At 49.2% G+C, this 16,713-nt stretch overlaps 1 protein-coding gene across 1 annotated transcript in view; it reads left to right on the plus strand.

Annotated features, from left to right (window-relative positions):
- Window positions 1-16,713, plus strand: part of ITGA9 (integrin subunit alpha 9) — a 242,502-nt gene that overhangs the window by 138,217 nt on the left and 87,572 nt on the right. The window contains exon 18 of the mRNA XM_036431802.2: window positions 8,743-8,893. Coding sequence (XP_036287695.1) covers window positions 8,743-8,893 — 151 coding nt within the window. The remainder of the gene's footprint in view (window positions 1-8,742; window positions 8,894-16,713) is intronic.

A 16,713-nucleotide genomic window follows, 5' to 3' on the forward strand; every position in this document is an offset into this window, starting at 1 on the left:
TGCAATTTAAAATTTTCTGGTGGCCACATTGAAACATTAAAGTGAAACTTGTAAAACAAATCTTTATAGATAACAAAAATAACGTAGCAAAAAAATCAGGTAAACATGTAATTAATATTAAAGCAATGATTGAGATATTTTTTACACCCTGTCCTGTTTTATTGTGCTAAGCCTTAGAAAGCTGATTTGCATTTCACACTTAACTTAGACCTACCACACTTCGAGTGCTCAGAACCATAGGTGACCAGTGGCCACCATATTAGGCAGCCAGAGCTTAGAACTGGAACATGTACTTCAGCATAGTCACCCAGTAAGGGAAGGCGCTGAGATCATTATGCACCAGTTGCATCAGTCGTTGGCTGAGGGCTGCTAGGGGGCTGTCAGGAGCTTGATTCTTTGGCACTTTGCTGGTCTGCAGAGAGAAGTCCTTCAGTCAAATATGGAGATTGAATTGCAGCTTGTGCAGACTACAAGTGATAAGACCCCAGGGGACAGGGTTGAACAACCCATAGTCTACCCATTTGTAATACCTTCACTTTAGTGCCTTGTATTTATTAGCAAACTAGAGGCCTGGTGCATGAAAATTCATGCACTGGAGGGGGGGTGTCCCTCAGCCTGGCCTGCCCCCTCTCATAGTCCAGGAGCCCTCAGGGCCAGGAGATAACCCGCAATCAGGGGAAGGTGATGCCCCCATCACATCTCTGCTGCTGCCACTGCTGGCAGTGCCAGCCTCCACCGGCCTTGGTTACCTGAGCCTCGGGTGGCCCTGGGCAGCGGGGCAGCCAACATCCTAGGCTTGCCTGCACCTTGGGCCAGCCCTGGGTGGCTTGGGGACTGAGGAAACTGGGGGACTCTGGAGGCACGCTTGCAGTGTTGGCTAGACCCACCTGGGGGCAGGCCCGGCCGTGCCACATGCCTGCTGTTCCAGCGGGGCTGAGGGGACTGGGCTCTGCCATCTTGTGGCTCTAGGTGTCGCCATCTTTGAGGGAGTGGCAGCAATTAGCATATTCCCTCCTTATTGGCTATAGGCACTGCCATCTTTGTTAGGGTGTGATGGTCAATTAGCATATTCCCTCTTTATTAGATGGGATTATTTTCAGCACACCTGACATTGTTGACTCAAGATAACATGGTTAAGTTCACTGGCCTACAGGATCAACCCAAAACTCTTGACGTCTGAAGTCCATGGGAATCTGGATGCATTCTACATAACCTGCTGGCCTCCCATTGATTTTACTGCTAAGGAAGTCCTTTTCCTGCTGCTTTCCAAGTTATTTTTGAGTCACCTCCATTCATTTATCTGTTGTTGATTGTTTCCTCTGCCAGGAATGTACTTCCTGTTTCTCTGCTCCTCATTCTTTAAGATGTGGCTTTAATTGGTATTTGTGTTCCTGGCCCTCGTAAGAAGACGTCAGATGAGCAACTGTGGTTTTATAGGTTTTTTTTTTTTTTTTTTTTTGTATGTTTGTAAGTATAAGCTCTCGTAGTGGAAAAACTGATCGTTATCAACAAAGCACCAAGGACATTGCCCAATAGAGGTCTGAATGCACCTGGAACCATCCTGAGTGCCTCCACCAACTTCAAGGACAGTTGACAAGAGGAAGAGGAAGCGCCTCAGATAGCTTTTATAAAGAGATGACACCTTCCAATATTCTAAATAGTGTAAATGCTAAGAAGACGAACACAATTTCATTCCTCATATTAGTATAGCCCAGTGGCTGGCAAACTCATTAGTCAACAGAGCCAAATATTAACAGCACAATGATTGAAATTTCTTTTGAGAGCCAAATTTTTTAAACTTCTTCTAACGCCAATTCTCCAAAATAAACTTGCCCAGGCTGTGGTATTTTATGGAAGAGCCACACTCAAGGGGCCAAAGAGCCGCATGTGGCCTCTTGAGCTTTATATGAATTTTATACAGTTTTGTTGCATTTTCCTGTATCTTAGGAACAGAAGGAGGAACGCTGGACTGGCTTTGCCACTGTCTGCTGAGCAGCCACGGGAAAGTGGTTAACTCCTTAGCCTTGATCTGTGAAGTGAAGGATCCAGTGGGCTGCCATCCAGCTGCCAAATTCCATTTCTGATTTTATGTCTGCCCACTTTTAAGACTAGGAAGCATTGTTTATGATTTTTACATTACAGTGGCTATCATTGATGTCATGGCTTTTCTGACACATTGTTGAGGATATCGGTGATTTGTGGGATGCTGAATCCTTCCTCAGGAAGGCTGCCCCCAATTTTGACATTTCTCAATTTTGACATTACACGCCCTTTACTGGAATCGAACCCACTACCCTTCCGTCCATAGGCTGATCTGAGCCAAACCAGCCAGAACCACAATGTTCTTTTTAATATGATTTCCATTAATGGAAAAACCTAATGATTGTGTGTGTGTGTGTGTGTGTGTGTGTGTGTGTGTGTACAATCAATCTTAGCAACATTTTTATTCACAGGGCTATCATCCAATTAATTGTAAGACTCAGAATATGCCTCCTTAGTAATACCTTGCCTAAAACCTTCCGATACACCTCCCCTCCCCACACTGCCCCTGCAGAATCTCTTCTTTGTGGTTTCATAGCATAAAGCACATGTGTCAAACACAAGGCCCGCGGGCCAAATCCGTCCCGCCAGACCTTGCAATGTGGCCCGCACCGCGCTGTCATCACTGCACTCCGCTGCGTTTCCATCACAATGACAGTTTATGACTGTTCAGTAAACCATTCGGCCCGCGATTTAGGCTGGATTTTAGATTTTGGCCCCTTCTCTGATTGAGTTCTACACCCCTAGGCCATAAAGGCTCTCATAGGGATGTTTCCTCTTCTCTCTGGTCAGCACTTAGCACATGTTGACATCATGTTTACATGTTTGTTTCTTCCACTAGACAGGGAGCTCTTTGAGGTCTGGAAACTGTATCCCTGGTACCTAAGTTGGGAAGGTAGTTTTTATTTTTATTTTAGGTAATGGATGGATGAATGAATAAATGACTAGAAAAAGAAGGGAGGGAGCAAGAGAGGGTGGGAGGATGGAAGGAAGAAGGCAGGAAGAAAACAATCGGTGAATTTGGCTGCCTTGTATGATTCTCCTAGTTGTCATGATCCAATATAGTTGTAGTTGGAAAGTATAATATCATCAATAATAATAATGATATGGCAAGAAGAAACATAAAATTAGAAATATAGTTGACCAGAATGCACTTGATTAACTCCGGAATTTACATCTATTGCTCATGCTTGTTTAAAACTAGCAGCAAAAGGAAATAAAAGTATTATATTTTATGGAAGGTAGGATTTACCCACAGATTATTTAAATAAGGTCCTTTTTAATATTTCTAAGACTCATATTTCTGAGACTTAAGGAAAATTAAAAAATGTTCCAATTGAAAATCATTTTTAAATACCTTGAAGCTACTTTAGTTTCTTCCCTTAGCATCTTCACAAAAAATTATCAGAATAAAATTCTCTCCATGGTGGTAGAAGGGGAAGAATTCAGTTTAGTGGCCTTCGTGGTTCAGCGTATGATGATTGATATGGGAATGCATTAGGTACATGTTCCCAACAAGGAACTTTGAGGGGTACACACTGTTAATGGGAGGGGTGAGTGAGGGCACAGAACAAATTCTACAGTGACCCTCAGGCATCACACATCCGCCAAGATGGTGGCAGTCACTGCTGACATTGGGAATACTGGGTGGATGGTGCCAAAGCCAACATATTCAAAACCAGCTGCTATGAGACGTATTAGGACAGTTATAGTTGTTAGTTTTTATAACAAAGGAGCCATGTGTTTCCCCCGGCCCCAGATGTGTGGTAAGATAAGCTTTCTAGAAACTACAGTTGGTTCTCGTGTGGACGCTTAATAATGCTGTTCTTATCCAAGCACATCGGGGCGGTAGGTGTTCAGAGTAATAGGACCCGCTTAAAAGACTGCACAAGCAAATTAAAATTAATGGGAGATTTTTTTTTTTCCGGGAATACAATTTCTTGAAAATTAGAAAGGTTGTTCTTTACTGGATAAGGAAGCACTGGGGGAATGTTTGGCATTGCTTGTGCCTGGTTGTTTTACTCTTTCAACAGTCCTCTCGGAGGTTGGTCTTCAAGAAGTCCTGTTCTTTTCAGATGTCATGAAAAGATATTTCTCCGCCTTTCCCGGCCGAGATGGAATTGATGGAAGAGCTGCAGCTCAGACAGCCTTCCTGCCCATGGAAGTGTGGCGCTAACGTCGGCTCAGCCCCCAGAAAGTTCCATTTCCCTCTGTGTGTGGGTGGGGGTTGGAGGGCAGGAGGACAGCTCAGCTTCTTTCTCTGCAAAATGCAAAGGTTGAGCTGATGATCTTCTTGGGGGGACGGTGTGCGTGCTCATTCATTCATTGCACAAGGGTTTGTTGAGCTCCTACTGAGAGCCAGGCACAACCCTGTCACTGAGGGGTCAATGATGAGCAAAACCAGACAGGGACCCTTGCCCCCCGGTGCTTAGATCCTAACGGGAGAGAGACAGCTCTTCAATAAACATGCACACAAGTAAACGCGTCATTGGATGGTGTTGTGAGGGACGGTCGAGCACATGGGGCAAGAAGGGGTCCTAACAGGGAGATTTATTTCTCCAGGATCCCTCCAAAAGGGCCTCCTGGGCGTGGCATGTGAGGGGCTGGAGAACATGGGCTGCGATGGCCAGGAGTGGGCTTTGAAGGCCCGGGAAGCACACGTTCTAAGCCAGCACAACCCCTTGGCCAGCCACCTTATCTCTCTGCATCTCAGTCTCCTCGCCTCTAAAAATGGAACTTACATCAGGAGCCTTTCATGGTGTCGTCAGGTTTCAGAAAGATGACATGTTTGAAAGGACCCAGCACCCAGGCAAATTACATTTCATTGCTAAGAATAGCTTTGGAAACAGAGATGTTCTGTTTTATACTTGGGTTTCTCGCTGTGGAGAAGGAGGGACACAGCTTTGAGACCTCCTTTTTAAAACGTCTGAGTTCACTGTTTGCCCTGGACAGTGCCTGGCTTCCCTCAATCACGGGGCCGTGTTTGAGTCACTTGACTTTGAGACCCCCAGGGATGACCTTGCTGCATGATCAAGTGACCGAGGTCTACGCATTGAGAGCTGGCAGGAGGTTAGACATGTGTACACAGGGAAAGTGGCTGACCATGAACAGTAAAATTAGAATAAGGAGGCCGCCCCCAACCCTCCCCTCTTCCCCTAGTGCTTTTTTGCAGTGTCTCTGTTTAAGATTCCATTTGGAAACTGTAGGGATTCTCTGAGGCCACTGAGCTACTTGTGAGTGCTTATGCAATTCCTTCTCGAGATAAAGCAAAAGGTTAGCGCTCTCTCTGTCATAACTCCTCCAGGCCTGAAGATGACTCCTTTAATCTTACAAAAGCAAACACGAGGACAGAAATAACCCATCAATTGTTTAAAATGAAAGTGGCCAACAATAATAAATAATTGCCACATAGCTTGAGGTCAGGGTCGTAATTTATTGGAGGCCATTCAAGAATTTGAAACTTTCCTCTGAGTTAATTTTTCACGTCTTGTTTGGATCCTTAGTCTTGCTTCCAAAAAAACATGACCATCAGGTCTCTCCTTGCACATGTTATTCTTGTTGGCATGCCAGGCACGCAGGAAAGTGAGGTCCCCTCTTCTTTGGATGAGTAATGAGGATTCCTCCCGTAACATCTGTATTTCAAAGTATTTTAGCCTACTGAGATTTTGGATAGTTCTCTTGTCTTTCATGTTCTACTAGCTATCTCAGTGGTTGCAAACAACAATAAACATGTGCTGGCTGGTTAAAAGCGAAAAGGAGCCCTGGCCAGTATGGCTCAGTTGATTTGGTATCATCCCATGCACCAAAAGGTCACCAGTTCCATTTCTGGCCAGGGCGCATGCCTGGGTTGCCGGCTTGATCCCCAGTAGGGGGCGTACAGGAGGCAGCCGATGGATGTTTCACATGACTGTTTCTCTCTCTCTTCCTCTTTCTCTCAAATCAACAAACATATATTTTATAAAGAAAATAGAAAAGGACCAGGACCAGTTTGGCTCAGTGGATAGAGCATTGGCCTGCAGATTGAAGGGTCCCAGATTCGATTCTGGTCAGGGGCATGTGCTTTGGTTGAGGGCACATCCCCAGTGGGGGTGTGCAAGAGGCAGCTGATTGATGATTCTCTCTCATCGATGTTTCTAACTCTCTATCCTTTTCTCTTCCTCTCTGTACAAAAATCAATAAAATATATTTAAAAAAGAAAAGAAAAGAAAAGAAAACAGAAAAGGAATTTGTTGGAAAGGTAAGAGGCTGGTTCAGAACTTAGCCAGGAAGACTGGAGAACCATCATTACCAGAAGCAAAGGAGGCAAGCCTGAGCTCAGGATGCCACTTCAGAGCTCTGAATCCTCCGTGGTCACCTCAGATGTTTCAGAGAGCTCTGGTGCCTTTGGGAAACTCAAAATCCATGCGTTAGGAGCTTCTGTCCACCATTCTGAGACCACTTGACCATCTGAGATCACATGACGGCACTTACGTGCTCACACTTTAGCAACCAACTCTAACCCTTTCTTCTGATGTGCCCCTCCCACTTAATCTTGAGACACCACAGGAAGGTGTCAGGATGTGGGGTAGCCAAAAATACCAACTGTCCATTACACAAACCCTCATGTGCTTAACCATATCTTCCATTAACTGGTTAGCCAATCAGAGATTGGCCATCCACGTGAATTTATCTTGTCCAAAGCTCACATCACATAATAATCATCAATCTCATGTACAACAACTTTGTCATCCTCCTCCTCACTGTCATTCTCATCCCCATCATGGTCATCCCCAGCATTATCCCATTGGTAGCCCGCTCACTCCCACTCTCCTGGGCTGCCATTTCCCTCCTTCTTCTTGCCCTTCAAATGTTCCCTCCTCCTCCTTCTCCTTCCCCCTTCCCAGTCATTGCCTCAGCTTTATTTCACTGAAAAATGGAAGCAATCGTAAGGGAATTGTGTCTTGTTTCTAACAGCCATCGATTAATGCATCTGTGCCATATGGGCCTCTTTCTCACTTCATTCCAGCTGAGGCCAGCCCACCCCACTCCCATTTATTCAAAACCAGCCAGCAGTTGTCCCCTATCATGTCATCATTCATTGTTCTCTCTCTAATAGATCTTTCCAATTACCATGTAAATATGCTATGATAATTTCCATCTTAATCCCACTTTTGTAGAAAAAGTCCTCCAAATAGTTGACTGTACTCACTGTTTCTGTTTATTCTCTTCCTACAGCTCTTGCAATTCCAATTCAAGCTTTCATACCAATCACTTCACTTAAGTCACTTAACAGGATCATCCATGACCTCTGAATGGTGACTTCCAATAGCCAGTTCTAATTCATGTTATTTTTACCTCTCTGCCATGTTTGACAAAATTGATTATTCCTGCTTTGAAACACATCTTCTGTGGCCAGTTTGACACCCTCTCACTTGGTTTCTCTCCTACCTTCCTCATCGCCACTCTTTTTCAATCTCCTCTGCTGACTCCTCCTCATCTTCCTGCATATGACACCTCTTCTCTACCTACATAGGTTCCCTGCTGATCATAGCTAATCCATCCCAAGCGTATACCTCCAACCCAGACTCCTCCTTCAACTCCAGACTTGGGCATCCAACTATCTCAACATCTCTTCTTAAAAATTCAATCAGTATTTAGATTTTCTCTGCTAAACCCCCTATACCCACAGCTATTTTTCTCATCTCAATAAATGACAACTCTTCCCTTCTTGTTGTTCAATCTAAAATCTTTGCAGCCATCCTTGACTCTCCTGTTAAGATCCCTAACACCCCTCATCCATCCATGAGCAAAATCTGTTGGCATATCCTTTGAAACATATCCAGAATATGACTTCTCACTACCTCAGCTTCTACGGTCCAGTGTGTCATTTTCTCACACCTGGCTTATGCAAGAGCTCCCTAACCAGGCTTCCTTATTCCCTCTGACCACTCCCTCCACAGACAGTTCTTATCATGGGCAGTGTGAGCCTTTAAACATGGAGGTCATCGCACTGGTCCTGCCCTCAGAGCTCTGCATGGGCTCCATCTCAGTCAAACCAAGATCCTTCTGATGGCCCAGCAATGTCCCACGTGATCTGCTTCCCCTAATGCCTTTACCCCATTTCCTCCCACTATCCCCCTCGCTCACCCCTCTTTGCCACACTGGCCTCTTTGCCAGCCTATGAACATTCCAGCCACAACTTTCCCTTGGCTAGTCCCCAGGAATCTTTGTATCTTGCTCCCTTTCTTCCTTCAGTTTTGTACTGAGAGGTCACCTCATCAGTGAGGCTTCTGTGTGTTTGCTTCTTTGTGTCTTTGTCTGTGAAGCTACAGGAAGGCAAAGAACACTTGTAGGATAGTCATGATGGGCATGGAGGAGGTGCTCAAAAAATGTTTTCATGAATCAATGTCTGATTGGATTCCATGTCTAGGTTATTAAATGTCTTGTAACTTTCCAAGTTGGGTGTACGAGACTGTGTGAGCCCCAGAACAGCCCAGTGATATAGGCAGGACAGAACGCTCATGGGCTTAGATGAAGAAACGGAGGCTCATGGGGTCTGATCACCCAAGGATGCACGGCTGCTTCATGGGGTGCCTGGGACTTGTAGTTGTGATCCTAGTGGAGTTCCTGCCCGCCTCCCGCAGCCACCCCACAATAGGTCATGTTTTATTATTGAAAGCTGAAAGCTTCAGGGTACTAATGGCTGTTCCTTTTTCATTGCAGCATTGATGAGAAAACCCCATATCTGGCTCTGGGGGCTGTGAAGAACATCTCCATAAACATCTCCATCTCCAACCTCGGCGACGACGCCTATGATGCCAACGTGTCCTTCAATGTTTCCCGGGAGCTCTTCTTCATCAACATGTGGCAGAAGGTAAGGAGGGCGCCCCGAAAGAGAGCCTTCGACCCATCTAGTGCATCTCCTGGCTTGCGTCATAGCTCAAAAGGTGCAGTGATTGTGCAAGGACTGTTTCGTTACGTGGATTATCCTTTGGGACTGTTAGAATCTTTTTCCATCTAGACTTAGAACGTGTGATGGTCCCTCCAGAGAAGAAACCTATATAATTACCCACAGAATGATGGGGCAGAATCGATGCCCTCTGGTGTCTCCTACCCATTCTCTATTGTGGAACCCTGTCTGTACAGTTTTCTGTCTGGCTTCTTCTCCACAGTGACATGGTCGCAGTCTCCTGCAAGTGCATGTTCCAGAGTGTTCATGCTAGGCCAGTAGTTGTGAAAAACAAGATAAGAGATGAGGACGGATAACAGCTCAGCATGCTTGTTATCTGCCCTTGATGTTTTCATTAGAGGGTCATGTTCAACAGCCTACACTCTGGCGCATTTATCTATTCCTGGCATATCTGAGTGAACTGAGGAAATTAAATTATTTCCATGAATTGAGTGAGCTTTTAAGAGTGGATTAATTTATTTGAATGGATTGGCGTTTTAAGTAGCATGACTCACAAAGGAAAGAGGAGCTGGGGTTCTCGCCTGTTTTATCCTTCAGTGTTTCCTTCAATGGATCATCTCTGGAGAGAAAGAACAGGCCTTCTTGGCGGGCAACGGGTGGACTTAAAGAGACCTCGCCCCACCCTGTGGTTGCTCTGTTGACAGCGGTTCCGATGGGAATTTTCATAGTGTTCGCAGCCTTGAACTGCAGTGCCTTGGTCTCTGTGTTAAAATGGAACCAAAATCACTTTCTAAGGAAAAACTTCGCCCTACCCACAGATGAGTGCTGGGTGCCCCTTCAAACTTTACTTCTGCTCAGGCATGTGTCCTGCCAGACTCAGGAGTTCTGACGGGATTGTGCCGATCTTGCCCAGCGTAGGAGGCAACCGAAGCATTTAGAGCTGGCAGTGCTCTAGAATGGCAGCGCTCCCCGAACTTTCCCGGGGACCATGTCAAACTCTCCACCGCTTAGTGGGTTCAGGAGCTCCAGGGTTAGGGGAGGCCCCAGAAAGAATCAAGAAGGACCCCAGGAAGGGCATGCTTTCCACTCCCCTTCCGCACCCTAAGAATTGTCCTTGGTTGAGGCTCCACCCCATCACAAGAGAACAAAGTACCTGGATGGTTTCTGGTTACACACAGAATACCAAAAGCAGTGTTTTACAGTAAATAGATAAATGGAAAGATTAAGAATAAGCTTCTAATGCCCATAATGCCATAACAATGAGAGAAAAGACTTAATCTCGTCACTCCTCCTGCTTCGCATTCTTCAGAACGGAGTCCAGACCCCTCAGCTGTTCACTGGGGGCCATGCTGAGCCCGGGCCTTCCTGCCCTCCTCCCCCACAGCCTCAATGCTCACCATCCCCCACACACACTGGAATCCAGGCGGAATTGAATACAGAAGTTGCCCTTGCCCTGGGCTCTGCCTTCAAACCTCAGTTCTCCACCGAGGCAGGTCCCTCTGTGGACTGCACAGGTGATATGGGTGGGTGGCTGGGTGGATGGATATCTCTCTTGTCCAAAGTCCCAAAGCCACTGGGAGCCCAGGCCTCCGAGGTGTCCAGTCTTCTCTGCCATCACACAACTAGTGGCATCTGAGTTTCTGAGCCTGAACACAAGATGCCCCTGGGATGGTTTTTTTTCTAGCCTTACACGGGCTGCTTTTGTAGATGCATGCTGGTTCTCTCCTGTAGCGGAAGCTGCTGATAGAGGCCTGGCACGCACATGGAGGAGCGTCCACTGACTCACCTCTGGCCTATGCCACGCTAACTTGAAAACACTCCATAAAGCCGAAACCGGTTTGGCTCAGTGGATAGAGCGTTGGCCTGCAGACTGAGGGGTCCTGGGTTCGATTCCGGTCAGGGGCATGTACCTTGGTTGTGGGCATATCCCGGGTAGGGGGTGTGCAAGAGGCAGCTGATCGATGACTCTCTCATCAATGTTTCTAACCCTCTATCTCTCTCCCTTCCTCTCTGTAAAAAAATCAAATATATTAAAAAGAAAGAAAGAAAGAAAGAAAGAAAGAAAGAAAGAAAGAAAACACTCCATAAAATAGGACTTAATTTGTCGGTGCCTACCCGGCCAGTTGATTGGCTGGCTGGCGTGTGCTGTCTGGCTGAAGCACAGCATGTCACACTCACCTAATGGTCTCCTGCGGAGCCATGAAAGGGGACTCCGAGGGGCGGGGCGGGGCGAGGGCGTACAGTTAAAAGGGAGAAGAGGAAAGAAGAAAGAAAAGGGTTTGGAGCCACTGCATCGTACACCTCCAAGGTCACGTTCACGCTGGGTTTTATGTGAGCGATACCCCAGACCACATGCCACACAATGTAATGTGAACGGTGGCCTGGAGCTGTACAGACAGGTGGCCCTGGCATCGAGACTCGGTCAAGGCTAATTTCTTGTTGTGGTGCCTGTTGGCACAAACGGCTTTGGCTCCTGTTGCCTCTGTGAAACGGAGTGGGTTGATTTGGACAGCAGTGATTAAGCACCTGCTAAGGGCCAGGCAGGCACCCGCTGTTTGGAGACAGGAGGATGGGTGAGGTCTGGTCCCCGCTCCCAGGGAGCTCACAGCCTGGTGAGTGAAAGGCCTGTCGGCAAGCAGTTGGGGCACAAGATGCCAGCTGCTCGACAGAGGTGCTGAGGAGTTGCAAGGTGAAGCCAGTCAGTCGTCACTGCCAGTGCCAGTCTTGGGTTGGACAAAACCCTGCGATCAAGGCTTACAGAGGACGGATGTGTCTCTGAAAAGTTGGTGTCAACATTCAGAGCAAAGGTGGGTGGGTGGGGTGGGTTTCTCGATCTGGGTGGTGAAGGAGCGAGCCGGGCTGGTGCAGGGGTGAGAGGGCAGAGGAGAGCAAAGGAGGAGAGGCAGGAGAAAGCCAGCAGGGTGGAAAGAAGCTGCCCATGTGGGCCAGTAACGCGCCTAGTGGGGGTGGCCTCAGGGCGTTATAGGAAGGCTGGTGCCTGCTGCTCTGTGCTGAAGTTGCTTATGAGGTAGGAAGCTTGCTCTCTGGAATATCTCCTATGACCAAGGAAGAGAGAAACTCGAAGAAGGGCCTGGGCTCATGAGTGCATCTCTGTGGTATTGACTGTTATGATGCACATGAACATGGACGTGGACGTGGACAGTGTAAGCTTCTGGTCAGTGCAAGAGAGCTCTCAGCTGACCTCTGGGTGCAAAGGAGACATGGCAGCTTGCCCTGGGGTTACAGAGGAGGTTGTGCTGGGGAGAAGGGAGAGCTGGGATAGACTCTCTGAACGAGGCTCTTCTCTGCAGTGTGAGTGCTCTCTTGGTTTGGGTCTCCCAGGTGCTGGCCTTGAACCCAAGAATTGAGGGCCATTAGCTTATCAGGGAGGTGCAGCAAACACTGGTAGGGAGGCAGAGAAGGACTCAGGCAGGTGGAGGCAGCTAACAAATAAGGTGCTGATGCCTGGCCGGCATGGCTCAGTGGTTGAGCATCAGCCTATGAACCAGAAGGTCACGGTTCGATTCCTGGGTGGGCTGTGCAGGAGTCAGCCGATCAATGATTCTCTCTCATCATTTATGTTTCTGTCTCTCTCTCCCTCTCCCTTCCTCTCTGAAATCAGTGAAAATATATGTTTACAAAAATAAAAGGATAGTTTAAAAAAAAAAAAAAAAAAGAGGGTGATGTTAAACCAGCGACTGCAATGGGCAATGGGGCCTAATCCCCGATAAGCACACCTGGGAAGCAGAGCAACATCCCAACCTGAGGGGTGAGGGAGCTGGGGGATGGACACCCCCTCCCACAGCATCAGTGCTCGAGGCCTGCTGGGGGCGTGCACTCCCTGGTGCTCTGTCCTCTAATGCCCATGAGCGAAGCAGCCTGCACGGTTCTGGAGAACGCCCCCGGGTGCGGAGACGCAGACACTGGCAGTGGGCCCTGGGCTGGAGCGCCGGGCAAGGTGCGAGGCATCTAAGCAGGCTCTCCGGCATCCGCTGGAAACACCCACCGCGTGCATAGCACCTCCCACGTGAGCACCTCACTCTCTGGGCTCCCAGAAGCTGTGAATTGGCCTCATAGAACGTCACGGAAGTTCTGACGTGAGAAGGCGGGTGTTACACATTGGAGAAGGGGCTGCCCGTGGGACATGGGGACGCCGCTGAGACCAGAAAAAGGGAGGTCTCCAGCCTCATCCAGCTCTTGGCGGAGTCCGTGGTAGCCAGGTGGGCGTGTCACCGCCAGTGCTGCCAGACTCCCCCCCCCCCCCCTTTTTTTTTTTCAATAAAAGCCAGAAATCCACATTTTTATGTGAAATCTCATGACTTTGGCAGCTAATTAAAATGTTCTTTGAACATTGCATGGGCCAAACAAAACACATCCGCAGGCTACAGCCAGCCCACAGGCCACCTCCAGCTTCGCTGCTTTCCATATGTCCCAGCCCCATTCTCTTCCTGCCCGTGCATCACATGTCTGTGTTTCTGGTGAACCTGGCCTGTCTGCAGCCTTGGATGTCTGTACGTCACGTCCCTCCCTGGGTGTCAGAGAGACAGGCCCAAATATAATAGATTGGAACCTGAGGGCGTCGGCTGTGGCTGTGTGTTGTGGGGAGGGAGGTGATCGGAGAGGACGAACCCCAAAATGCCCATGGAATCTTGGTCGCGAGTGATGCTTTGAAAGCTATTGTCGGGCTGGAGTGTGTGTGCTTCGTGGTGATTGCGAGAAGCTGCTAAGCTGGCGTTGGTATTCTAGACGTTCTTAGAGGAGACGACATGCCAGCAGTGAGGTGAGCCTCTGGCAACTTGGCTTCTTGCAGTCGGTGGGACCGCAGGCCAAAGGCTTTCTTTCTCTCCACGCCTCGGTTTCTTTCCCTGTAAAGTAGGATGCGCTAGGATTCAATGAGGTCTCCACCCAACTCCTGGTGTACCTCAGCACATGCGGTATAGTTCATTCATTTACTCAGAAAGCATCCGTCAGTCACCTACTTCAGACCAAGGGTACATGCTGAGGGGGAGGAGGAAAAGGAGCGAGGGTATCAGACAAAGCATGTAAGCCCGAGGGCATCGACTATTCCTTTCAAATCAGAAATCAAGACCTGTGATCCTAGGAGAAAAAGACCCATCATCGTCTTCACCAAGACTGCATGTGCATGCAGACACACGTGTGCACATGCACTTATACTGTCAAAAACAGCAGTAGTGCTAACGTGAACATTTTTTTACATCTAACGAATTGCCTTTATTTAAAAAAATAAAATTATTACATGCATTTAGTAAATATATGTCAATTAAATCAATGTTTATGTTCGCTTTTGTTTTAATTGGGCTTGTTGATCACCCCCCCCCCCCCACATTTACTTTTTGCTGAAATAGTGGAATTTCTGGTTGGGGGATGTTGGCTTTTTAAAATCTAAGATATATCATTGTTTGAGCATGTGACGCAGGCCATAAATGCTGTCAGAGCTTTAGAGAATGGGGAGCTCCAAACACCGAGGCAGGGCACTGAGGCGGTCCTGGTGCTGGAGATGGGGCCGAGGGACACCAGCCCAGAAATCTGTGGAGCATGGCAGCCCGGTGAGCCTGCTGGAGGGACTCTGCTCCTTAGCAGGTGGGCAGTGCGGGGCCATCTGTGCTTCCGCTGAGGGTCTGGACTGCGGGAACAGAAGGACAGAGGCTGGAGGCACCCGAGGAAGCGCAAAGGGAGAGGGAACAGACAAGAGAGGTCAGGAGGTGAGCTTTGTCCGGGGCTTGCTGGAGGGAAGAGGCCACTGAGGAGGAGGCCTGGTCATTCACTTGACAGCTTTCAAGTTAGTGCTCAGCTGCGGCTGGCTGGAAGTCACTGAATCCGGCTGCTGAGTGGTTGCATGGCCTTCTCACCTCCCTGAGAGGCTGAGAGGGAGGGGTGGGCCCTGTGTCCTCTGTCCTTTCCTTTTCTCCCACCATAGGGCCTCCTGGGGGAGGTGTGAGAGTGTGGGAAGCTGAGTGAGGAAAGCTCAGGCTGCCCCTGCTGGGGAGTGAGTGCTCTGAGATCCCGGGCCTCCACGTTGGCTTCCGGGGGTGGACACAGCGCAGGGCAGCCTCAGGTTGTTTTTCTTGCAAAGGGATCCTTCCCGTCTGCATCTACCTTGACCACAGAAGGGGCAGGCCCCTCCTCTCCTTCTCCCAAGATCAACCCAATCCGCTTCTAACTCGGGCGGAGCGGGAGAGAGAGAGACGCGCCTCATCTCTCTGTGTATGTGTGGGAGCGCACGGGCCTGTTCTCAGACAGAACATTCCATCCGGAAGCAGCATCCGTGCTAGGAACAAAGTGAATCCTACTCGGTGGGGTTCCATCAGAAGGGTTCGCTCCCGAGAAGGCGCACCCCGCCTCATGGAGTCAGCAGGTTTCCCAGGGCCTCGGCTCCCTGGGCCGCCTCTCTCTCATTCATGGCCGGAACTGACTCTCATTGTGCTCTGCTCTCTCCGGTGGCTCTCGTCAAGTTAATAGTAGCCCGGAGTCAAACGCAACCCTTAGAAGTTTACAGTCCTCTCCGCAGCAGGGCCATTAAGATGATGAATGAACGCTGCTGCCCGCCCTTGTAACAGAGCCCTGAGGGTGGATATCGATACTCAGAAAATAATAAGTCTCTTCCGCCCCTTTTCCTGTGTTTAATCCAATGCCCCCAGCCCCCTGGTGACTTTACCTTGAACTTCCTGCCCGATGCCAGGCAGAAAAACCTCACCTGGCTCCCAGCCCATCTGAGCCGCTACCAGAGCAGAGCAGCAAGCTCTTCCTTTCGCACCGTTAGTTGCTCTTCCCATCCGGCCTGTCAGAGGTGGATCCCACATCCCCCCGGGAGCCCTGGGCATTCCTGAGTTGTTCCTGCCGGCCTGGGCCTTCCTCCTCCAGGCCCAGGGTCTGTGGCAGGGACTGCCTACTCCGGCCACGCCAGGATTTTAGCTCCTCACCTGGATTACCTGTGGCCGTTGGATCAGCCTTCTCTGGCCCTGCGGAGGGAGAGGTCCTAGCCCAGAGGGGAGCTGAGCCCCAGGGAAGAGGGCAGGGCGCTGGCCGGCAGGGAGGGGCCGGGGGAGAATCCCAGGTGTCCTTTGGAAGCCAGCGTGGCCCGTGCGCCATCGTGGGGCTCAGCTTTCACGTATATGAAAAGCTCCGTTTGTGTATTCACTGCGTTGGGAAGGAGGGCTGCGTTTTTGCTGCAGCAATGTCAACAGAGTTGTCGCAGCGACAAGGATCAATTAAGAGGGACGTTGCCCAGATCTGCGGGCTTGCGGGGGGTGGGGGGGGCGGGGGGGAGCCCAGAGCACATGTGTGAAACCTCTGGGTAGTTTTTGGTTTTTTTGTGTTTTTTTTTTCCAAGGAACTGCAAAACAGCAATCTCATGATCTCCTCTTCGGAGGGGAGGGGGGGAGTCTAGGATTTTTGAACCGTTTTTCATAAAGCAGCATCACACCCCTTAAAAAGAAAGCCATGAAAATGGTCTGCTAAGCTCAGGCATGAAAAACATCAAGATGAATGGGGGTGGCTTGGGCCGGGTTTCCCTGGAGCCGATCCTGAGAGGAGGGTTTGTGCCAGGTGGGTTGTGAAGGATGCGCCCCCCGGGAGTCAGTGGGGATGAGGCGGCCGCACAGGGCAGGGGGTGGCTGCAGGCACAGGGTGGTAGAGAGAGGCCCAAGCCTGGTCCTGCAAGGGCAGCTCTCACTTGCACGCCTCAGTGTCGTCCCATCTCAGGCCTGGAAGCTGGGCTCTGTTCTCTCACAGGGGCCACTTCCAGGGGAATAGGTGTCCCAGGA

The sequence above is a fragment of the Pipistrellus kuhlii genome, unplaced genomic scaffold (assembly GCF_014108245.1).
Source record: "Pipistrellus kuhlii isolate mPipKuh1 unplaced genomic scaffold, mPipKuh1.p scaffold_m20_p_11, whole genome shotgun sequence".
NCBI lineage: Eukaryota > Metazoa > Chordata > Mammalia > Chiroptera > Vespertilionidae > Pipistrellus > Pipistrellus kuhlii.